At 43.4% G+C, this 25,541-nt stretch overlaps 1 protein-coding gene across 18 annotated transcripts in view; it reads right to left on the bottom strand.

Annotated features, from left to right (window-relative positions):
- Positions 1-25,541, bottom strand: part of CACNA1C (calcium voltage-gated channel subunit alpha1 C) — a 1,539,476-nt gene that overhangs the window by 200,365 nt on the left and 1,313,570 nt on the right. For all 18 annotated transcript variants that reach the window (XM_029599882.1, XM_029599881.1, XM_029599874.1 and 15 more), the window contains one exon: positions 18,839-18,949. In XM_029599882.1, coding sequence (XP_029455742.1) covers positions 18,839-18,949 — 111 coding nt within the window. The remainder of the gene's footprint in view (positions 1-18,838; positions 18,950-25,541) is intronic.

A 25,541-nucleotide genomic window follows, 5' to 3' on the forward strand; every position in this document is an offset into this window, starting at 1 on the left:
TTTGCCTTAATTTTAAATTCCTGTTTAGTAGTGCAAATGTGATGTAAGTGAAAAACTTGCCCAATTCGGATATTATTTCTTAAACAGATAGAGTGGAAACTATGATTGTATACTAGATTATTCCTAACTGTTGTGAGGGAAATTTATTTACCTCTTTAAATACCAAACCGACAGATAGGAATAATCTAGTACACTATCAAAGTTTCCACCCTATCCATCTAAGAAATAATATCCCAATTGGGTAATTTTTTCCCTTTTGTCACATTTGCACAACTAAGTAGGACTTTAAAATTAAAGCAAAAATTATGGTTGATTGATTTTTACAATGGGGCTATCCTCGGAAATTAATCCGATAAGCCTACAAGCGAGCTCTCCATATTAACCGCGACCTCTTATTGTATGTGTTCTACCTTACACCAATTCCTCTAATCAGATTTCCAAAATTATTCAGAAACATTGGCCATTCGTACAGTCTTTACAACCCTTTTCAAATGTTACTCCCTTGTGTGCATATAAAAGATTGCGGAATTTGTGGGATATGTTAACTTCTTCCTGCTTTGTAGAACAAAGATCCCTCCATAGCAGTAGTCGACATCAGAGTTGTGGACATTGAGTCGGGCTACTTTGTGTCTCCACGTCAATAAAGTTTTTTTCAAGACTATTGGCATCTATTCCTTTGTTCAAACCTGACGGCTTTCATAGATCGCCTTCCTTCGTGTTTTTTGGGTCCATATAAAAGATTGCGGAATTTGTGGGATATGTTAACTTCTTCCTGCTTTGTAGAACAAAGATCCCTCCATAGCAGTAGTCGACATCAGAGTTGTGGACATTGCAAAGTCTGTCATCAATCTTCAAACATAGATTCTTTTGTGCATCCGATTTAAAAAACTGTATGTTCATTATACTCTCAGACCACCTGTGCCTCTTCGCAGGTAGTATATAGTATTGTATAGAGATGTGAATCGGAACCGGAATCGGTTCTGATTCCGGTTCCGATTCACATCGTTAATTTTTTTTTGTGCAGCCTGGTCGCGGTTTTGTTTAGCGGCTGCGCCCGAGCCGATAAACAAAAAAACCCACCCCTACCCTTTAAAACTGTTCCCTTAGCTTTCCCCACCCTCCCGAACCCCCCCCAAAACTTTTTACAAGTACCTGGTGGTCCAGTGGAAGTCCCGGGAGCGATCTCCCGCTCTCGGGGCCGTCGGCTGCCACTAATAAAAATGGCGCCAATGGCCCTTTGCCCTTATCATGTGACAGGGTATCCGTGCCATTGGCCAGGCCCTGTCACATGGTAGGAGTAATGGACGGCCAGCGCCATCTTTAAAAATGGCGCGGGCCATCCAGTGCTCTTACCATGTGACAAGGGCCGGCCAATGGCACGGATACCCTGTCACATGATAAGGGCAAAGGGCCATCGGCGCCATTTTGATTAGTGGCAGCCGACGGCCCGAGAGCGGGAGATGGCTCCCGGGACACCCACTGGACCACCAGGTACTTTAAAAAAGTTTAGAGGGGGTTCGGGAGGGTGGGGGAAGCTAAGGGAACAGTTTTAAAGGGTAGGGGTGGGTTTAGGGATTGTTTTGGTGTGCTGTTTTTCCTGCCCTCCCCCAAAATGATAAGAGAACCCCAGGAACAAAATCGTGGGGTTCTCTTATCGGGAGCCCCCCGATTTCTGACGATTTTGAAAATATTGTCCGATATTTTCAATCATCTGAAGCCCAATTCACATCCCTATTATTCTATGCCCTTATCACTGTATCTATGTGGGGAAAACTGTCTGATCTGTTAGGATAAGAATAGCCAAACATTGTAGCTCAATTCGGTATAACTTATGGAAGCACCATTGATATCTCATTGGTTAAGTTGAGGACATTAAATTAGCAATGTAAGATACTTTGTAATACAACAGGTTTCCTTTGTTTTCTCCTTTAACAGGAATAGAAGTGGAGTTTTTGAACTGGGCTCTTTAAGTCCTCTAGGCTTAAATAATAAAATGGAGTGTGATGTGTTTCTCTAAGCCCTGGTTGGCTCAACCGAGTGGCTTTTTTCTTCTTATTGTGTTGATTCCTGGGTTTGAATCTGATGACGTATATTAGTGTATGTTATACTTATAAATCTTTAAGGTGTTTACAGGGTGTTCTTGGAGTAACTCTATATAATAATGTATTATGGTGTTAGTTTTTTTAATGGTAGTATTTTATTTTTAGTGTACCTACCACAGAGGTTTTTAGTTGATATTGATGATGCCCCCAAAGAAGCCATTAAGGTGAATCATTTCAGGCTAAAATCTTTGATCATTTGACAAATGTCCCGCACCCTTTCGGAGACTAAGTTGAAATTTGTCAAATTATAATACATTGATTTATATAATTCCAAATGTCTTCTATTATCATTCTGTTTGAAGGAATCTTGATTTTCTCAACAGAAAAGAGCTAATTTCATCTATGGGTGATTAAACCTTTTCATCTATGGGCGATTTCACTTTTGGATATATGGACTGAAAAGAAGAAAAAAAAAATCTTAACATCTATGGATCATAAAATTCTTTGAGATTTGTTTTTTTTCATCACCCATATATTTTGAAGAAAGTATGAAAAAGAAGTGTTTATGAGGAGATGACGTAAAAATATCTTTGAAAAGAAATTTTCTTTTGTGCTTTATAGATGCAGGCAGGTTTGATATATATCTTCTAATAGATATTTTTCGATAGGGTGGGCTTTCCATCAGAATTGCTTGAGGAAAATTGCTGAGTATGTATGTGTACGAATGGTTGTGTGATGAGAGAATTTTTGATGTGGTGGGTGTTTCATAATGTGATATGTTTTAAATTTTAAATTGTATTCTTTGAAAATAAGCTTTATAGAAATATTTGAAATAGATGTGGTGTATGTAAAAAAAAGAAAAAATTTTTTTTTGAGATATATTCTTTATTGTCTGTACTACATTTCCCTTGTTTGGGATTTTGTATGTAATCCTGAAAACCTGACTGGCTAGGTGTGCCTCCAGGAGAGGGTTGGGAAAATTTGCTCCTCATTCTCATGCAGGTATTAATAGAATCTAATGGGCCAATTAATTATAATATGCTCTAGCTATGCCCTTCTCTTCCACGGCCAACTTCAGACTCCATGCTTTCCACCCTGCTGCAATGTACACCCAAAATAGACTTCCTTGAGTTAGGTTTTAACCATTTTTCATAATAAATAAAACTCCCTAATTTTCATATTTGTCTTGAAAAGCTTGTAAACTCTATGGGGAAATGACTTTTTCCTATGCTTATTTGAACAGCACTTCATATATATATATATATTTACGCGCTGTCATCCAACCCGGGGGCTGGTCCGGAGGCCTGGATCATGCCCCCGGGCCTGTGCCACACCCCGGGTCCCGCCCCCGAAACGCCGCGTCATTCGGCCCCGCCCCGCCCCCTTCAAAAAACCCCGGGACTTATGCGTGTCCCGGGGCTCTGCGCGCGCCGGCGGCCTATGCAAAATAGGCACGCTGGCGCGCAAGGGCCCTGCTCACGTAAATCCGGGTGGATTTACGCGAGCAGGGCTTTTAAAATCCGCCCGTATGAATTTAAATAAAATGTTCTGCATAGTGGACTGTGCACCAAATTTTACTACTGCAACGCTGAACACCTGCAAAAACCCTGCAAATGGGGCTCCGTGTATAAAAATATGTGAACCCCCCACCAAATTATGCGGGTTTTGAATGCTTAAGTCTTGTTTGCAGAGATTTCCACAGTTTAATACTGGGGTGGCCAACTCTGGAGCGCCGCCCCTGTATTAAACAGGCCAGATTGTCAGGATATCCCCGATGAATTTGCATGAGATAGATCTGCATGCACTGCCTCCATTGTATGCAAATCGAACTCATGCAAATTCATTGTGGATATCCTAAAAATCTGGAGTTAGCCACCCTTGGTTTAATACATTGGCATCGCAGACTAAATAAGTATTCCCCTATGACAAAATATGCTTAATTTCAGTGTTCAATCCAGTGATGAAGCAGCGTTTTTACTTGTAACTGCCATGCAAGCCTGAAACATATTTACTGTGCCAAGAAAGCAACATGAATATTAATTGAAAAGTAAAACACTGTTACACAGTTTTTGCAACACAGTCTGTGATTTCACTTTGGACTTTTATGACCAGAAAAATTTTGCAGATCTAATAGGTGTAGCATGTAAATAAGCTAGTACTGCGAGAAAAACTTCTTGCAGTGCTGGCTCATTTCAAAAAAATCTTTGTTATTTTAGTACCTCAGCCTTTTAAATTTTTCTGTATCCATGACAACATTGAGGATACCACAAGAACCCTACATGTCTGCTGAACTCGCTGCAAGGTGAATAACATAGTAGATTAATTTATTAAATTTCATGAATTGCATTTCTTTATAAATAAAAAAAAAAATCAATGGGATGACAGCAGGCAAAGACCAGTTGGATTATTCAGTCTGCCCAGTTATTCTGGTCTACACTGCTAAGGATATATACTAGCTGGCATCTCTAGAAACCTGATCGTTTTTAAGATATCAGGTTTTGTAGTCATTCTTTTCTGTTTTTTCATCATCCTAGGTAAACATACAAGGTCCCACACTTAATTGGACACCCAGCAGCTCCCCACCATGTCTTCTATCATCAAGTTTTGTAATCTAAACGACAACCAAAACCAGTGAGGCTGCTGCCCAAACATATAGCTGTCTGCATCTCGAGGCATTACTGGATGCTACAAGGCTGTCAGGTTGATGCCAATTCACAACAACTTTTCTGTCTTTGGCATATTCCTCACAGAGATGGCTGGTTACAGAGCCTGGAGCTGTAGCCTCCATGCACAGCCTTTCTATAATACATCTCCCTCTACAATGATTTCTAATGGGAGACACTGTGACAAACGCTCTGAGCTCTCCCCATTGTCAGCACGACTGTATCCTTAATGGCTCTGACACCTGCTGGGTCCAATAAACAAAACCATTTTCTAACTGATTTGTTGAAAGTGGATACGAGTGAAATAACTGTGAGCTGTACAACAACGAAAGCCATTTTAACATGGTAACATAGTAATGTTGTAAAAAAAAAAAAAAAAAAGCCCAAATGGGCCGTTCAGACTGCCCAGTCATGCTTGCTGCCAACCATACAGTGTGACTGCCTGTAGAATATCACAGAGTTTTTTTTGTGTTTATCCATTGCACTCCATCCTTTTGTGTGGGTGAGCAGGCAAGCTTCCCTTGTTAGGAAGAAAAGGTGAACCCAAGAGAACGAGGCTCAGTGTGCTGCAACGGTCAAAAACACGAACGGAATTTTCTTGGGATCCTGCCAGGTACTTATGACCTGGAATGGCCACGGTTGGAGACAGGATACTGGGCCTGAAGGACCTTTGGTCTGATCCAGTATGGCAAGCCTTATGTTCTTATGTAATTTATACCCAGCATCCTCTCCTCCCCTTCCATTTCCAATCATAAGGTCCCACAAAAATCCAAACAGCCACCAACCACGAGCAGGACTGCTCCCCGAGCATCCAGCCTACCAGACTTTCTGGACAGTACCCCAGTACATGGGGGAGCATGTAGCCCGTCAGACAGACCCGGCTACATAAGTACTGTGTTTTCGCTAGGATGTTTTACTGTACTTGCAGCCTGCCAGTCAGACCCGGCTGCTAATTAATTCTGTCACTGATGTATGCCAAACAGACCCAGCTACCTGAGCATCTATATTTCCACTAGGACTTCTAGTCAATAGTGTTTGATGTTTACGGAATCTTTTTGAGAAAGGCGTTGGTCATGGAGGCCTGCCTCACCACTGATGCAACATTTCCTGAAGGGAACTCCTGCTGGGCGAGGCAAAGACTGGAAGGTGCTGACAGCTCTTCCATCTTACATACTTTCGGAAATAACGCCTGCTGCAGAAGGCTGGAGTACTGCATGATCCAGTACGCCCATATTACAATACTTTCTGAGGTAACGTCATCTGGGAGAGGCTGAGAAAGAAGGAACCAAAAAAAAGCCACTCCATCAGCCAGCAGTCCCCACATTATTTCCTACAGTCATTGACTCACCAGTCTGTATAACAATCTGGGAGCTCACCATAATCTGTCATCTCTCTCTCTGCAATACCATCCATCACTGGAAGACGGGAAAGCTTCTAATTCTGTCCCAGCATTTTACTGCATTCTGCCCTTTCTTAGGCTAGAGAATGCATTGTTTCTTGCTTAATCAATATAAGAACATGATGTCCTCAAACACTGATCTCTGGTTTTTTTTTTTAATATGGCTCCTCCTAAATGACAAAACACACCATGCACCTCTTCATCTCTGTTTTATTTAGACCAGCATTTTTTTTTTCTGTGTGATAAGCAACACACAGACATTTATTTTTTTTTTTATTTATTTAAGGTTTTTTTATACCGGCATTCAAGAACTCGTTCTCATCATGTCGGTTTACAGAAAACAGGGGTGCAAAAATATAACCAAAAACATAGATAAACATGGAGAAGAGAAGCAGTTACAATTAACAAGGGTTCATGAACTGGGACTATAAGAAATAAAAGAGATAGATGAGGATAATTATATACAAGTGTACAATGTAAATAATCTGTCCCTGTGTGAATGCATGCATGTGCATGCATTCACACAGGGACAGATTATTTACTGTGTAAATAATCTGTGTAAATAATCTGTCCCTGTGTGAATGCATGCATGCATGACATATACATGCATGCATGCATTCACACAGGGACAGATTTTCAAAGGGTTATGCGCGTAAGATACGCTTGTAACCCCTGAAAAGCTGCCCCTTCCACCCCCTGTGCTCGCCGAGCCTATCTTGCATAGGCTCGGCGAGCACGCGTAAGTCCCGGGGCTTTCCTGGGGGGGGGGGGGGCGTGTCGCGGCTGGCGCGTCATCGGGGGGCGTTCCGGGGGCAGGGCCGCGGGCATGGTTCCGGCCCAGGGGTGTTCCGGGGGCATGGACGTGGCTTCTGGACCACCCCCGGACCAGAACATGGCGGGCAGGCGTAACTTTTGAAATAAAGGTAAGGGGGGGGGGGGGGGAATTAGCTAGGGCGGGGGGGGGGGTGAGTTAGGGGAAGGAAAGGGAAGGGGGGGGGCGCCGGAAAGAAAGTTCCCTCCGAGGCCGCTCCGATTTCGGAGCGGCCTCGGAGGGAACGGAGGCAGGCTGCGTGGCTTGGCGTGCTCAGGCTGCCGATTTTGCGCAGCCTTGTGCGTGCCGACCCAGGATTTTAAAAGATATGCACGGCTACTTCCAGTGGAGATCCCAGAAATGATAATGGGACAAAAATATCCAGAATAGCTAAGTCTCTAGCCTAGCCATTTTTTCAACTGTAATTCTTTGAGTGAATTCAGTGCAAGTTAACCCAGAATTTTATGAAAGGAACCTGGGTCCCTACAAAGAGTGTTCTAAATTTTAAAGGGTACTATTTTAATGCAAACCAGAAAGCAGTGTTCCATGAAATGAAAGTTTAATTTTAATCTCTTTCTTTACTGTTAATGGTGGGGTTCTGCCTGGCTAAAAATTACTGAATGAATTCACTTGCTGCTTGGATGGCTAAAAACATTTTATAAATTTGTCAGCTGCGCTGTCTTGGTTTCTTCATGCTATTGTACCTTTGGTAGACAAATTGCCAGTTTGGAAGATTTCCCTTGTGTAGCCCGTGCTCGGAATTCACCATTTAGCACAATCACAGGCGTCCTTTTCTTAATATGTCATAAAACCATTGAATTGGACCTCCGGTTGGGATGAGGGGAATATACTTCCACCACCAGCGTCACTCTACTCAGAGACCTGATGTTCCCAGAAACTTGCAAGTTATTCTTAGTGATAGCAGTGCTGCACTTATTCACAGCAGAGTTAAATAAAAGACAGTCTCTTTACAGTCAGTATGCCTGTTCGTACCTTTTTCTGTCCAGTAGTGTTAGCTCCACGTTTGGATGATGGGTTCCAGGATATAGGGGATATCTTTTTATTTAGGGCAGAAAAGATTCCAATAATGCCCAGCCCGAGTGGTTAGGCCCAGCAGTGAGCTACTGATTGGCCACCATCCCAAACATGGGGTTTGTTGCTCCCCTCTCATTGCAGCATGATCATAGGTGACCAGGAATGCCAAGTCCCAAATGGAGTCTACTTACAGATTTCATGGATGTGTGGTCCAAGGTACTGATAGGACTGATCTACTGGAATTCTGGTAATCTCCCACAGTGTTCATCTTGTTACATGAGGGACAGCTAGTATATCACAAATCTGACTGCTAGACAGCCCTCCCCCCCCCCTACCAGCGGGGGCCCTCACTGGGCCATACTTGGACCTACTCTAGCCGTTGCCTTGATGGTTGCATGGTGCAGCAAGGCCAGACCTATGAAAACCTTCCTCACAGGATACTACCTGCCTCAATGTGGAGTCTCCTGTCTACCTTTGGCCTCTTATGTTTGGATGTTTGCCTGCATAAACCTCCCCTTGTTCAGTGCCTAGGTCCTACGGTGTTTAGACCTTTCTAGCCTGTTTGCCCTACCTTTGTCATGTCTCTTTGCCAGTGCTCCTTCTTTTGTCCTTGTCTTGTTTGGGACTATCTTGCCTGTATGTATTCCGTATTTTGTCCTGTCCTGTCTAGGCCTTCAAGCAGTCCCCCTTGGCAGTTTATTTCCTAGTTGTTCTCCTGTCCTGTCTGGCTTTCCTGGTGGGTCCTCCCACTTCCTATGGGTTTCCCAGTGGCCCTCCTGTTCCCTAGGGGTCTCCCTGTGGCTTCTTGTGTCCGGTCTAGGTCTCCCAGTGGCCTAGCTCTCTTGTGTGTTCCTTTCCATGCACTCTGTTTTGGTCTTACTCTGCCTTTGTTCTTTCCTTGTCCTCCATGGCTTGCTGGTGCACTTCTTGTTCCTGTGAGTACCCTTTTCCTGACCCAAGTACACCATCCTCCAGAAGACCTGCTAGTCACAAGCACCGGAGGATTCAATCCAAAGGGAAGGTGGCTGGTCAGACAGAAGATCTAAGCTGGTCCTGCCTGACCCTGACCCCTGCAGAAGACCACAAATCTGACCTGCCTGCTCCTGACTCCTGTTCTCCCCTTCTTGCGAGCATCCCCAAATTGGCCAGCCTGGCCGTAACATAGCGAGAGATTCCTGCTTAGAAGGAGTTATAGGATTTTGCTGAATCCCCACAGTGCCTCCAGATTCTTCTATCTTGGCTCTCTAGAGAGCTACCAATAGGAGCTCTCACTCCCGGTTTTCTAGAGAAGTCTCTAGATTTTGTTTATGGATTCTGGTATACCTTTACTGACAGTACATATAATAAAACCAGAAAGATGTACTGGATTGTACCATTCCCTATGAGAGGGCATGGATTTGTTTAAGTAAGGCAAAGGGACCTTACATTTGCTTAATAATTTAAACTGTAATAGTGCAGGAATAATTAAAGTAACCGTTGAAAGCCAAATGTTGGCCTAGGTGTGAACTAGTTTTATTTACTTATTTATTTTATTTCTCAATTCTTTTAAACCGCTAAAGCAAAAAAAAAAAAAAAAACAAACAAAAAAAAACCCAGATCTGGAAGAGAGTGGTGACAGAGTAAAAAAGAAAATCAATACAAACATAACATAAAAACATATCCTTATACAATAGTAAATATATCATGGCTGCAATCTCTGGCAAAATCTATTGCCCCCCCCCCCCCCCCCAAAAAAAAAGCATTATTAAAATAACCAGAATTTAGCTTTCTTTCTAAAAGCAAGATGGTTTGTTTCCAGTTTCACTTCCCGTGGGGCAGAGTTCCAAAGTTCTGGTCCTCTAACCAGAAACATCCTCCTCCGATGTACCATCTTACCTATATCCTGCCATGATGGGACCTGACATAATGCCTTAGTCTGGGATCACAAATTACGCTTAGGAACTAAACCACTAATACCAACCTTTCAATATTTGGCTCCCTGCCAACATAATGCTTTGTATATCAGAGTCAGAACTTTAAACTGGGTGTGCTTTTCAATAGGTAGCCAGTGTAACAGCTGTAATAATGGTCTGTGCTGACTCTTCTGGGATACCAATAAATCAGCCAGGTGACCATGTTTTGAATCATCTGTAATTACTGAATACTTTTTTTTTTATTTATTTTTTTTTAGGAAGGCTTACTAGCAGAAGATTACAATAATCAAATAATGCGAAATAACTACTTTCTTGATAATTTTGTTATCTTTAGGACAGTCAGATGAATCCAAAACAAGTGGGTTATGCACCTCTACCAGCAGATGGAGACAGAGCAAACTAATGTCACAGTATATATACCCTGCAGTGACATCAGCCTGCCAGTATTCTCTTCAAAAGCAAATGTGGACAGACTAGCAAAAAACTTGATTAAAAACTGATAACCATCTCAACACTCAGCCAACAGGCAACACTGAGCTCAGACAAGAAAGTAATAACACCAGTCTAGGGACTAGAGTAACAATTACCAGTAATCCTTGTAACACATAGGCACACCGGAGGATCATTATGCAATCATTCGGCAGCCAAAGGAGGGAAGCTGGATTCATCTGACTCTCCTAAAGAAAAGGAAATTATCGGGTAAGTAGTAATTTCTCATTTCTTAGCATCCAGTCAGATGAATCCTGAACAAGTGGGATGTACCCAAGCTACTTCCGAATAGGGTGGGAGGCTGCCTGCGATCCAGTCAAAACCGCATGCACAAAGGCTGCGTCCTCCCGGGCCTGAACATCCCGACGATAATACCTGGAAAATGTGTGTCAGGAGAACCATGTTGCAGCTCGGCAAATGTCAACGGGCGACAACAATTTAACTTCTGCCTATGACACTGCTGAGCCCTAGTGGAATGAGCCCTAAGCTGACTAGGTAATGGCTTCCCAGCATCCACGTATGCAGCTGTGACTACCTCCTTAATCCATCGAGCTATTGTAGCCTGTGAGGCTGGTTTTCTCTGTCTAGTACTGCCATGAAATACAAACAGGCAATCTGACTTTCGCAAAGGCTCAGTAACCTCTAGATACCTGACAATATGTCTCTTAACATCCAAGGGTCACAATAGACAATACTCCTCTACATCTCTCTCTCTGTCCAGAGACAGCAGGGAAATGGACTGATTCAAGTGAAACTCAGTGACCACCTTTGGTCACTGAGTTTCACTTGAATCACTGACTCCAGGGGTGGTAAGCAGCTAACCACCCCTGGAGTCACCTGGAGAAATGACTCCTGGCTTCTGAAAGCCTGCATTCAGAAATCCTATGCATCGGAACAAATTGCCATGAGGAAAACCTTTTTCAAGGTCAGCAACTGCAAGGACAAAGTATGTAGCAGTCTAAACGTAGGGCCTGCCAAAAACTCCAAAACCAAATTAAGATTCCATAGGGACACCGGAAACTACAATGGAAGCCGAAGACGTTTCACTCTTTTCAGAAAACAGGCCACATCAGGAAGAGCCAACAAGGATCCACCATTTACCTGACCCCTGAAACAGACAAGAGCTGCTACTTGTATCTTTAAGAAATTAAGAGCCAAGCCTTTATTCAAGCCATCCTGCAAAATTCCAAATGAGTGGAATCTTGACCAAGGCCTCAAATCCTGTACCTCAGTCCTCACACCCAGGCCTCAAATCCTCTCCAAACCCGCACATAGACCAATGAAGCAGAGAACTTTTTTGCTTTTAGCAAGGTGGAAATCACTGCTGCTGAGTATCCACGTTTCAGCGAGTGAGCCCTTTCAAGGGCCATACTGTAAGACAAAATTGAGTTGGATCTTCATGAAGAACAGGTCCCTGCCACAACAGTTTCTGTGCACTGGAAGTTGAAGAGGCGAATCCACCAGGAGCCTCTGCAGATCTGAATACCACAGTCTCCTGGGCCAATCTGGAGCGATCAAGAGCACCAGCCCTTTCTGGCATTGGATCCTTCAAATCAAACTGCCCAACATGGGCCTTGGAGGAAAAGCATACAGCAACTTGTCTTCTGGGCACTCCTGCACTAGGGCATTGATCCACAATAACTTTGGATCTCTTCTGCGTCTGAAGAATTGCAGAACTTTTGCACTGCACAAAGCCACCAGTAGGTCTAGGTACGGGAGACCACAGCGATCCCGAATCAGCTGAAATGCCTAATCTGACAACGCCCAGTCTCCTGGTCCAGATTCTCCCTGCTGAGAAAGTCTGCTCTTACATTATCTTTACCTGCAATATGCGAGGCTGAGATCATCTGGAGATGCACCTCTACCCATTCTATATGTTGATCTATTTCCTGTGACAATTGTTGGCTCTTGGTACCTCCCTGCTGATTGATGTAAGCCACAGTTGTTGCATTGTCCAACATTATTCAGACCGATCGACACTGCAGTATCTCTGGACCATCAATCAGCTGGACCACCCTGGCTTCCAGCTGATTGATGGTTCAGAGAGACTCTTCTGCACTCCAGTGCTCCTGATAGTGAGCTCCCCAACCAAGGAGACTCGCATCCGTTGTCAGTACTAGCCAGTCTGATGGGGACAGGGAAACCCGCTTCCATAGATGATCCACCTGTAGCCACCACTGCTGTTAGGAAGAGACCTCCACTGGCAGGTGGAGCTGAATCGAATAGTCCTGATACTGCGACAGTCAAAAAGCAAACAGAATGTTAGGAATTATTAGAAAAGGAATAGTGAATAAAATGGAAAATGTCATAATGCCTCTGTATCGCTCCATGGTGAGACCGCACCTTGAAAACTGTGTACAATTCTGGTTGCCACATCTCAAAAAACATGTCGTTGCAATGGAGAAGGTACAGAGAAGGGCAACCAAAATGATAAAGGGGATGGAACAGCTCCCCTATGAGGAAAGACTAAAGAGGTTAGGGCTGTTCAGCTTGGAGAAGAGACAGCTGAGGGGGGATATGATTAGAGGTCTTTAAAATTATGAGAGTTCTAGAACGGGTAAATGTGAATCAGTTATTTACTCTTTCGGATAATAGAAGGAGTAGGGGCATTCCATGAAGTTAGCAAGTAGCACATTTAAAACTAATCAGAGAAAATTCTTTTTCACTCAACTCACAATTAAACTCTGAAATGTGTTCCTAGGGGATGTGGTTAGTACAGTTAGTGTAGCTGGGTTTAAAAAAGGTTTGGATAAGTTCTTCAAGGAGAAGTCCATTACCTGCTATTAAGCAAGTTGACTTAAAAAAATAACCACTGTGATTACCAGCATCAGTAGAATGGGATATACTTAGTTTTTGGGTATTTGCCAGGTACTTGTGGCCTAGATTGGCCACTATTGGAAACAGGATGCTGGGCTTGATGGACCCTTGGTCTGACCCAGTATGGCAATTTCTTATGTTCTTATGCAGATTCCACCAAGACAGCAGGGAGTGCTAAAGAAGACGCATATGCACCCTCACCCAGGGTACCACTTTCAGGGTTGCCTGGGAGGTTCGTGGGGTTCTGTTACCTGAGCCTGCACCTCTTCTGGGTTGTTGGGGACAAAAGTCTGAGACCTACTGAAGGGTCAAGTCCTCTTAAAGGGCGCTCCTTTATAAGGCCAAAAACACTTGGATCCTCTAGCAGAACCTCTCATATTAAGGGAGTGCTGCGCCTGCTTCTTATCTTCCGGCAAAGGAGGAACTGGACATTCACTCCACTTACTGGCCAGTTTCTCCAACTCGCTGCCAAACAAAAATGAGCCATGAAAGGGCAATTTGATGAGATTAGCCTTGAAGGTCACATCGGCCGACCAATTCAACCATAATTGATGCCTGGCTGCTACTATTGAAGCCATCCCTCTGGCTGAAGTGTGGACCAAATCACAGCCCACATCTGCCAAGAAGCTGGTTCCATAACTGCCCTAGAATTTACCCCAGAGTCATCGACCTCCTGGGAGAGAAGCAAACACAGGCAAGCTGCCAAGGAACAACAAGAAGCGATCTGCAAGGTCATGGCTACAGCTTCAAATGCTCGCTTAAAGATAGTCTCAATCTTTTTATCATGGTCATCCTTCAAGGCCACTCCTCCTTCCACAGGAATAGTGGTCTGCTTGGAGACTAAACACACAAGTGCATCTATCTTTGGAAAATGTAAATACTCTCTTACTATTGTATCCAGAGGGTACAGGCCTTCCAAAATCCAACCCCATTTGAAATTAGCATCTGGGGCGCCCCACTCAAGATCAATCAATTCTTGATTGGCCTCTATCATGGAGAGAAAACATGAGGCTTTATGCAAGGAAACCAAAATGGGATTTCTCTTTGGCTCAGACGCTGAATCAGTCCCAGGAATTCCAAGCATTTTCAAGATCTGGGAATTCTATATGGTTCTAATCCAGGGGATATTTCACCATCCTCAAGAAAGGCAGGACTGGTGTCATCATCCGTGCCATCCAGATCTCTATCTAGAAGTTCCACTGTTGCTCTAAGAGTACTCTGGCGCTTAACAGAAGGTCTCGGCAAGGCTCCTACCTGCGCCTCTTCCCAAGGAGTATTGGACAGGGCCAAAGACTGCGCCTGAAGAGAGGATTGCAACCCTTTGAAAAACTCTACCCATGAAAAAGTAGAGAAATCCAGACCAGGAGGAGCCTGAGGAGTACTCACTAAGCTATCTTCCCTGCTGAGGAACCAGTTAGGGGAGTTCCAAATTCAGGCACCCCCACCTAAGTTGTCTTTACCCAAACCCACATCCGGCTGGGAAGAACCAGGCTTAGTGAAATCAGAGGAAGACAATTCTCCCTGAGCCTCTAAACAGCACTGGCACAAATCAGCAGGCACTCCTGACTGAGACGCCCAAATATGACAAGTAGTGCATAGAGAAAGAATCTTAGGCTTCCTAGGTACAGGCGCCATTATGTCCTACAGTCTGCTGAGCGGCGTCTGGAAGCGTGCATCTAGCTGGTTTTTTTTGTATGCACTCAACTAGGCGTTCAAAAATTATGTGACCAACACATAGGTGTGCACACTTAGGCGCTTACCTAGGTGGCCAAAAACGTAAGCGCACAAAATACTTAAGTGCACAGTACCATTTGTACACAGATCACTTAAAGTGATTGCACAGATGTGTTCCCAAAAATGGAGCGCACAACCTGATTGCATAGCTAAACGTACACGTCAGCCTGACAATCCTATAGAGGTCAGCCTTATTAAGTAAGCAAAAAAGGTTGCGGCCTACCATATGGTATGCAGTGAAAAGCCTCGGAGTGGGGCCTAGCCAAAGGAGGCTGCGCAACCCACCAGACTGCCCACGTCCCTCAATCTCCCATGGAGCGGGATGAATGTTGCATTGGCATGCGAAGCATGGAGACCAGGGGAGGAGGAAGCCCTACACAACAAAAAACTCCGTCTAAGTCTCTGTAAGGTTGTTTTTTTTTTTAACTTACCAGAGCTCAGCCTTATCTGGCTGAGTACAGAGAGTGTCTCTGGCTGCGGGGGGAGAGGGCATGTGCTGTCACAGACGTGCTCGGCTTCCTGCACCTTCTGCCCTTCAGCTGCTCAAGCACCTAAGTCCACGCCAGCTGAAAAATCATCTAACGCACCAAGGCACTTGTCAGAGGGACCACGGAAATCACCTCAGGAATTCTCAACTGTGGGAAGGACCATATGGTATCACCACAGGAGAGTGGGGCAAATTTATTTCCAGAATTCTCCTTTTCTTTTAAAATGAAGCAATCCCCAGTGGGGAGATGCACTTCCAACATCTGATGGCGACAGAAAATACTGGCAGGCTGATGTCACTGCAGGGGTACATGTACTGTGACGTCAGCCTGCTCCATCTCCATCTGCTGGTAGAGGTGCATAACCCACTTGTTCTGGATTCATCTGTCTGGACGCTAAGAAAGGGGCAGATTAAGGCTTGAACAATCATTCTGAAGACTGAAAATTCTAACACCGATCTTAGTTATTCATAGCAGTTAATGGTTTGCTTTAGTACTTGATCAGTTTATGTAGCCCTGATTTCACCATATCCCTTCTCTGGGCACTGAGATTTAACTTGACCTACAAACTGCTTTTCAGTTAAGAGAAAAGCTTTTTTGTTATTAGAAGAGTGTGTTATCCCTTGTACATATCTTATCCCCATGTGTCTGTTTTCACCCCCCCCCCCCCCCCCCCCCCCCCCCCCCTTTGTCACGACTACCCCTACCCCTCCCTCCCTAAGTTATTTAGTTCCTTGCTCTGTTACTGCATTTATGTTACATACTGTTATTTGTAAAGGCTTCTGCCTATATATATCTTATGGTTGTAAGTTACTTGTAAACCGGCACGATGTGCAAATGGCTGTCGGTATATAAAATTAAATTTAAAAAAAAAAAAAATCTACCATTTAACATTGCTTTTGCTTCTTGCTGTTGAATTGCGATGTGTCATAGATAAACTCTTTCTGAAAGAGACTGTCAAGAGCAGGAGTAGTTAAAAGTTTCTTTGAAAGCCAAATTTGGGCCTACTTCTTTCCTCCCCTCACTCACCCACCCTGTGTTCAGCTATTCTTATATAGATTGTTTCTGGAGCAAATAAATAATTCTTGATGATTCATCTAATTAGGTAAAGTGGGCCCTGTCTTCAATTACATTCCAGTCATTACCCAACTCTTGAGACTTTATATCGCATCCATGGTTCTGCCAAGTATTTATTTTTTGGTCTGCTTCTGGAATTCTTCTATATTGCTTCCTCTCTCTCTGACCAGCTCTTGGTCATTCTCTAGCAGCAGTGATAATTACTTCTTTCTCTTTGTTATAGCCCATCCACCACAGTGACCTCTTTACCTATACAGCCTGCCTTGGGTGTGAATACCAGAACAGTTGAGGCTATCAGATCATCAACTATTTTTTAAAAAACTGGCTTTTCAAGCAAGCTTTTGGAGGGATCAGTTAAGCTCTGAAATCACCATGAAATATGAATATTACCAGTTCATTTGACAGTAAGGAACTTGATATGTTGTATGACACAATGACAGAACACACAATTGATATGTGTCATTTTAAATGTGGTTTGTGCCTGTTTATATCTTCTTGATGTAAGTTCAACATTTTATTATCTACTGTTTTTTAACTTTTTGACTCATTATTATGTGTGTTCTGATTGTAAACTGCCAGGATCCACAGAATGTATGGTTAAGAAATGAATGTAAATAAATAAATAAATGGATTGAGGTAGGACCCACCCTCAATTCACTCCCCATTTTCTTTCCTTCTCCTCCCCTCCTGTCAGCTCATATTTCAACACCTACCATGACCCTTCAAGGCTATTCCTCATCCAACCAGCACACTTTAAACCCATCATCACGCCTCTTGCCCTTTCACACATTCCCTGTGGAATGCCTATTCTACCTCCAACAAATCTGCTTACAGCCACAACCTCTTCGTCATTCACTCTCTTCACTTTTTAGTTTTAATTGAAACCTTGCTTCCCATAAAAGACTCAACCTCAGATGCAGTTTTATCTCACCTCAGCTTGTACAGAGGGCCGTAGTGGTAGATTACTTCTCACCCCTTTCTTCCTCCTTAATCTCATTCCTATTCTTCTAATTAAATATATTCCACAGCTGTTCACGCCACTAGCTCTCTATGTAGCTGTGATATTTTGATAAGCACGCTCACACATTACTTCACGTAAAGTTACACTGTGCTTTGGAGGGCGTAACTTCTGCACATACTTTTAAAAATCAAAATTATGTATGTGCGTTAAGTTCCAATTCCAGCCCTCCCACCCCCTGAACACCTCTCTGTAGTTTGCGTAAAAGTTCCTGTGTAACAGAGTTGCATGCATACTTTTATGCACACAGAGTCCAAGATTATTTTATTATAGCCATGCACCTGGCTTTATGCACATAAATAGGTATGAAAATGACCCCATGTGCTTTTGTACAGCACTACGTACATTTGTATGCGCTATACAAATGATGATAATTCGTCATGATAGCACACTAAGTTGTATTTTTGTGAGTGGTGACCAGATTGATTTGACAGTCTTCTTTTAACTGGTTCAATTGTATGTGAAATGCATTTGGTACAATCACACAACAAGAAAATACAGGGATAGGATGTATGTGTATATATATATATATATATATATATATATATATAATGCCTCTCTGCAACTTCACACCTTGCCATACTTTGTGTTAATTGATCCAGATGGCAAGCAACCTGTTAGACTAATGGGAAGGTGGGGAGAGTATGTATGTGAGCAGCTACAGCAATTATCTCTCCATTAAGTTGGAGTCGTTCATGAGCATGGAGCTCTGCACTGCAAAAACCATTTTATAATGCAGGAAATATCCTAAGCCTGCAATAACTAAACCACGACACTTTAAGTCAAGATACCGGATACCTTTTATTACCTTAGTATTTCTGCTGCAAGGTTTGAACAAATTATAGTATAGCATTACAAGGTTATCAAATGGTCATTGGGGCTGGGTCGTTGTCTAACCCCATATATTCTGCATTTTGCAATCCAACTGTTCTCCGTAAGATTGCAAGTACTAAAATGCTTTATAGAGTTGTAAATCCATGACTAATATAGACATGCCTGAGAACCAGGAGCCATCTGACAGCCTTTTTGTTATATTTCCGGATCTAGACAACGAAGAACAAAGGCATCATTACCATGAATTGTGCAGTATCACAATGCCACAGTCTTGTCTATTTGTTGCATGGGGAAAAATATAGTAAAGCAGAACAAGCATCATGCTTCCTTTCTCAAAGGTTATTGCTGCTTTCTCTTGTTTCTATCAAAAATTGGGTAAACAAGCATTGAGACTCCAGTCCAGTAAGCTCCTGCTCAGTGCAATTGCTGAACTATATAGGTTTACTGCATATTACGGTAGGGAACCACGCACGCACACACGCACACACTTAACAGAGAAATTCCAAATTGCCTGCACCTACTTTGGGTTTGAAAGCGATTAGTTTCAGGACCATTTCCACGGTGAAGAGGCCTGTGAAGAGCATGTTGAGGATGTTCATGGCTTCTTTGAAGCCGCAACTCTGACCATAGTGCTGCGAACAAAGGAAAAAGAAATTTAAAAAAAAAAAAGATTCTGGTGGGGGAAAATGACTGCTTGTCATCTGTGGACCCTGGCACTGCTGATTGGCCTGCTTGAATTACAATAATTAAAGGGGCAGATGCATATCCACATTAACCACTGAGCTGGGTACTGAATGGAATCCAGTGACTTGAGCTCTCACACAGCTGAAAATGCTACAGCTGCACCACTGGACGTGAGCCAGCAGAGAGGCAGACCCTGACAACCAGAGAAGATCTGCCAAAAGAGACAGTTAAACCAAGGGGAAAAGCAAGCAAAACAAAGAATTGATGGAATCAAGCCTTCAAACTAGAAAGCTTAGCGAAGAACATTTAATGTAAAATATATATTAATTAAAATTGCTAAAATAAATTAACAATTAATAAATAATAAATAAATCATTCATAAAACAATCTTAAAAATTTGGCATGCTCCCAATCTCAACATAGTCATGTTTTGACAAATTGCTTGCACCAAGTAAAATTAATACCTGAATAAACTAGATAGACAAGACCAGTGAATACTGAACATCTGAATATACATTTCTACCATTTAGAAAATCTCACTCTTGTGTGTCAACAGGACTAAGAGAGACTGTTCTATGTGTATATGTCTTTGGGTGTCTCTGTTCTTATTAAAATTTTTTGATATTATGGATGTGCCCTTTGCATGTTCAACTATTCTTATATGTTTTTAAAAGTTTCTTCCAAATGCACCAACATCTGATGGGCACCCTACTCTGAGGAATATATAGTCCCTAATTATTAACATGCTTAGAATATGATAAAAAAAAAAAAGAAATCAAACAGAATACATCTCTATTCTGTTTATCCAAACGAGCGTAATACATCATGCTAACAAGCACCATGAAACAATTCTTTCACTTACTGGATAAATCCCGGTCAGATCCCTCAAGATATTTTAACAACACAGGTCCCAAAGGAGTGCACATTTTTAAATTAAAAATCTATCATTTTTCCCCACAACAAATGTTTGCTCCTGGCACCCCATCTTGGTACACTTTTGGCCTTTCCACTACCAAGAAGAAATGCAGTTCCTTTACCCTGTCTCCATATAGTTTATTAAAATGGCAAGGCAAAGTGTCAATTCACGCTATCAGCAAATGCTTTCTTTAGCTCTTGCTTCTGACTGCATTGGCTTTGTTTCTTGTTTGTTTGTTTTTTTTATGTTCACATATTTTTACTGCACCAAAATAGTTTTTCTATGTATTTTCCACTTAGAAGACAATTTTTCATAGCCATTTCCAGATGTACACTACCTCTCCGAACATTGTGCTCCCTTAATATGGATGTGGAACAAGGTGTGTGCTTTTAACCACAATTAGGGGAGGTATTCCTGGGGGCTGGGTGATGGGGGAGGGGAAGAGGCATGGGGAGGAAAATGATGCACTTGGATTGCTTTTTTCAACTCTCTGTACTCTATTTTCCATGGAAAATGTGTCTGTAAGAAAGAGGTTAAATGTCCAGTTCCCGCTGCAAGTTTCAAAATGAAAGTCTGTGCATACTCTCTCTTAGAAAACAGTAAAAAGTACTCAGAAACTTTTCCTGTAGGCTGTTTGAAAATTGCCCCCTTAGTGCATCTAACATAAACTTATCTGGTAGGATAACACTACCACTATAATGTAGAACACAGGTGATCTGACTATATAGCAAAAAAAGGTTGTGGTTATAGCACCTGGAATTTATAATGACCTACATGCTTCCAGATTTCCTGAAATTTTCCATGTGCTATATTTTTTTGACTGCAACAATTTCATAAATGTAGGTCTAACATACCATACTCCATCAAGTATATTACCCCTCGGAAACAACTATCCTTCAGTTTGTTAAGTATGAATTTTCAGGCCTTGGAGAGCAAAATATCTATTAGTTTCTTATTACAGAAATATCTTCTGCGATTGCAGTCGATTTCCAAACAACTGTTTTGGATAGTGCTTGCCGCCCTGAGGTAGTTAATACATCAGAACCTGCCACATCAAGTGACGATTATGCTACTTTTTTCATTAATAAAATTTTGGGGATATGTAATCGCTCTGGACCAGCCTTAGTTTTACCCTTGACTTCCCATCCTAGAGAGGAGTGGGAGGGAAGAGATTGGACTGTAGTTTGACAGGGTTGTTGGGTCAGCAGTTGATTTTTATTTATTTTTTTACATTGGGCACACTGAAGCCCATTTTTAAAGAAGCTGGTAACCATCCTAAGACTTTAGTGACATAGACAAGAAGCTAGGCCAGTTCTTTTCTTGTGTCTTGTGTATGTGCCTTTTGATTAAAAAAGAAGACCAGGGAGCTAGATATGTTCATTTCTAGTGTCTGTGTGTGTGCCTTTTGTTTAAAAAAGAACAGGGAACTAGGTAAGTTCTTTTCCAGTGTCTCCTATGGTAGCATTTAGAGGAGAAGATCATCTTGCTGGTAGCTGAAGAGGATCAGTGAGTATTGCTTTGGGAAATTTTAAGACTTGGAAAGTTTAGGAGAGAGGTGAAATAGTACTTGGCAATAGTGATCATAACATGATCTGATTTGAATTATTGACTGGTAAAGGAACAATAAGTAAATCTACAGCTCTAAACTTTCAAAAGGCAGACTGATAAAATGAAGATAAGGAAAAAACTGAAAGGTGCAGCTACAAAGGTTAAGGGGGTAGAACAGGTGTATACACTGTTAAAAATACCATCTTAGAAGCACACTCCACATGTATGCCACATATGAAGAAAGGTGGAAGGAAGACCAAACGACTACCAGCTTGGCTAAAAGGCAAAGTGAAAGAGGCTATTTTAGCCAAAAAAACATTCTTCAAAAATTGGAGAAAACAGGAAAAAACATAAGCATTGGCAAGTTAAATGTAAAACATTGATAAGATAGACTAAGGGGATCATTTATCAAAGTGCTATATGGTGTTTTTGCATGTGTGAAGCACCTTTAATGCATGCAAAAGCACCATAATGCATGGTGTGATGCAAATGAAGAGCTTGGGGTGGGGTTTGTGACCAAGTGGGCTGGGTGATAGGGCTTTATTATGTGTTGTGATGTTTTTGCACATGCTGTTTTTAGTGGTTTTAAGCTCCTGGAGAGCCAGGCTAGCTATTGGGGCCCTTCTGTGGCTATGGGGGAGGGGGGGAAGAGAGAGAGAGAGAGACACACACACACACAGACAGACAAACAGGCTAGCCATAATGTCCTCATCCTAGGTAGGTATTTATATCTCTATAGGAGGCCCACCTAGTAACTCAAGGTGAGGTTTAGGTATTAGTATAGGGGGTTAGGGGCCACTTTGACATTCAGAGTGCGACGTACGAACAGAACAGTGCTCTCTTGTGAATATTTGATGTCCTTTGGAGTGAGGAAACTCACCCAAAGATGAGATTTGTGCAATGTTCTCTCAACCTAACTTGATGGACTCTCTACCTGGTTTAATGGGGCACAGCCAGCATGGATTTATCCAAGGCAAGTTTTGCCTCACAAATTTGCTACATTTTTTGAAGAGGGTTAATGTGGATAAAGGTGAACTGGTAGATGTAGTGTATTTAGATTTTCAGAAGGTGTTTGACAAAGTCCCTCATGAGAGGCTTCTAAGAAAATTAAAAAGTCATTGAATAGGAGGCAATATCCTTTTGTGAATTAAACTGATTTGAAGGACAGGAAACAAGAGTATGATTAAATGGTCAGTTTTGTCATTGGAGATAGGCAAATAGTGGAGTTTTCATGGATCTGTACTTCGACTGCTGGTTTTTAACATATTTAAAAGCAGGGCCTGTGCTTCCATTAGGCAAACTAGGCAGTCACCTAGAGTGCCAACATTTTTTTGTTAGGGGGTGGGGGGTGGCGGCAAAATCCAGTCAGCACAAAGCCCAGAGGGGAAAAGCCAATACTGACAAAGAAGAAAGCGCTGTGCTAGAGCTGCTGCCAATTGGTAAATTGGGAGTGGGGGATGGCATGACTCAAGTTTTGCCTAGGGTGCCAAATATTCTTGCACCAGCCCATTTATAAATGATCTGGAAAGGGGAACACTGAGTGAGGTGATCAAATTTGCAGATGACACAAAAGTATTCAGATTAGTTAAATCAAAAATGAATAGTGATAAATTGCAAGAGGACCTTGCAAGACTGGAAGATTGGGTGTCCAAATGGCAGATGAAATTTAATGTGGACAAGTGCAAGGTGATGCATATAGGGAAAAATAACCCTTGCTGTAGATACATGATGATAGATTTCATTTAGAGTTACCACCCAGGAAAAAGATCTAGGAATCATTGAAACTGTCAGCTCAGTGTACTGCGATGGTCAAAAAAGCAAACAGAATGTGTTGCGGACAGGACGGTGGATCCTTGGGCCGGCCTGGCGGAACAGGAGGCTCTGCTGTAGTAGGTAGGTCGGGAGGCAGAACCACGGCAGAGGCGCAGGTAAAGTCTTCACCCTGGAGATCCGAGATCCCCCCCGGAGGAGCTCGTGAGGATCCAGACCGCTGGGACTTAGGTGACGTCAGCTAGACTGGCGGAGAAGAAGGAATCTTCACCCTGGAGATCCGAGATCCCCCCCAGGAGGAGCCCGTGAGGATCCGGACCGCTGGGACTTAGGAGATGGCAGTGAGAAGAGATGCGAAGACGGTCCAGAAGTCGGGGCGGGCAGCAGGCACAGAGAGTCGGAATCAAGCCTGAGTCAGGAGCCAGAGAAACAAACCAAGGGTAGCTGGATCAGGAACAGCCGAAGCTGGCACAGGAACAGCAGGAGCAGAACCAGGAACAGCAGGAACGGAACCAGGAACAACAGGAGTGGAACCAGGATCTGCAGGACGCAAGTAGTCTCTCAAGCAGAGGAACCTCGTTGCAAGGCGATTCCCTGCAGGCAGACGCCGGCTTAAATACTCTCCCGGCATCTGACGTCATCCAGGGGGCTGTCCACTGTTTCCGAGTGCTGGACCTTTAAAAGGTCCCTCTTTGCACACGCGCGCGTGCCCCAGGAGGGGCAGAGCTAGGATCGGGCCTCGGCGGCATCTCCCTCGTGGAGATGCCGCTGCAGTGCGGCTTGGTGGGCCCGGAACATGCTGGGACCCGACACGGCTCAGAGCGGAGAAAAGAAGGTAAGGACCCGGTTGCTAGACTACCGACCGGGACCGCAACGGTACCCCCTCTTCAAGGGACCCGGTTTACCAGGATGATCCAAGTGGAATTGGCGCAGAAGAGACTTGTCTAGGATGCTGTGAGCGGGCTCCCAGGTGTTTTCCTCCTCACCACAACCCTCCCAAGCCAGCAAGTACTCCCAGCGATGGTTGAAGAAATGGATGTCAAGGACCTCTCGAACCTGGTATGTGGGATCATCAGCAGTAGGGGTCTCTGCCGCATCAGTAGGTCGTGGATGAAACCGAGAAAGAACTACCGGTTTAAGGAGAGAAACATGAAATACATTGTGGATGCGTAACGTAGTAGGCAAGCATAAGCAATAGGATACCATCCCAATTCGTTCTGCTATTCGGAATGGTCCACAATATTTAGGTGTTAGCTTCCGAGAAGGCAGCCTAAGGTGGATATTTTTTGTGCTGAGCCAGACTTTGTCTCCAGGAAGGAATAAGGGTGCTGGTCGACGATGCCGGTCGGCATTCTTTTTAGCAGTCTTGGCCGCGGTAGTGAGTCTACCTTGAATGGAATTCCAGAATCCATGCAACTGCTGGGCCGACAACTGGGCTGCCGGTGATGGTACGGACACGGACAAGGGTAGTGGTGGCTTAAGTTGCTTCCCATAAACTGCTTGAAAAGGCGATTTCCCAGTAGTGGAGTGAATCTGGTTATTATAGGCAAACTCGGCCCAGGGTAACAACTCCACCCAGTTGTTCTGTTTGTCATTAGCAAAAGCCCGAAGGAATGTTTTTAGGGAGTGGTTCATACGCTCTGTTTGACCATTGCTCTGGGGGTGAAATGTTGTGGAGAAACTGAGTTGCACTTCAAACGTCTTACATAGTGTTTTCCAGTAACGAGCTGTAAACTGCGGACCTCGGTCCGAGACAATGTCCTGTGGAAGTCCATGGATGTGGAAGATGTGTTGTGCAAACAGTAGTGCTAATTCTGGTGCAGACGGTAGTTTGTTCAATGGTACAAAATGAGCCTTCTTGGAAAAGCGATCCACCATGACCCAAGTGACTATTTTCCCATTGGATGAAGGCAAATCTACCACGAAGTCTGTGGCTATATGAGTCCAAGGCTCAGTAGGAACTGGCAGTGGTTGCAATAACCCCCAAGGATGACCAATTCGCAGTTTCTGTCTGGCACACGTGGGACAGGAGCTTACATAGGTAAGGAAATCTCGCCTTATGTTTGGCCACCAGTAGTAGCGGTTCAGCAAATCCAGTGTCCTGTCCCAACCAGCGTGGCCGCCAGACAAGGAATCATGGGCTCAACTTAAGACCCTCTTCCGGAGGCACTTGGGAACTACTGTCCTCCCCAGCGAACTCACAGCTACCGTTGCCAAGCTGATCTTGACGGGATCCAGGATGTATTGAGGACGCTCCTCCTCTTCCTCAACCTCAGAAGTTCAAGACAAAGCATCTGCACAGACAT

Source organism: Rhinatrema bivittatum, chromosome 4 (genome assembly GCF_901001135.1).
Source record: "Rhinatrema bivittatum chromosome 4, aRhiBiv1.1, whole genome shotgun sequence".
Lineage (NCBI taxonomy): Eukaryota > Metazoa > Chordata > Amphibia > Gymnophiona > Rhinatrematidae > Rhinatrema > Rhinatrema bivittatum.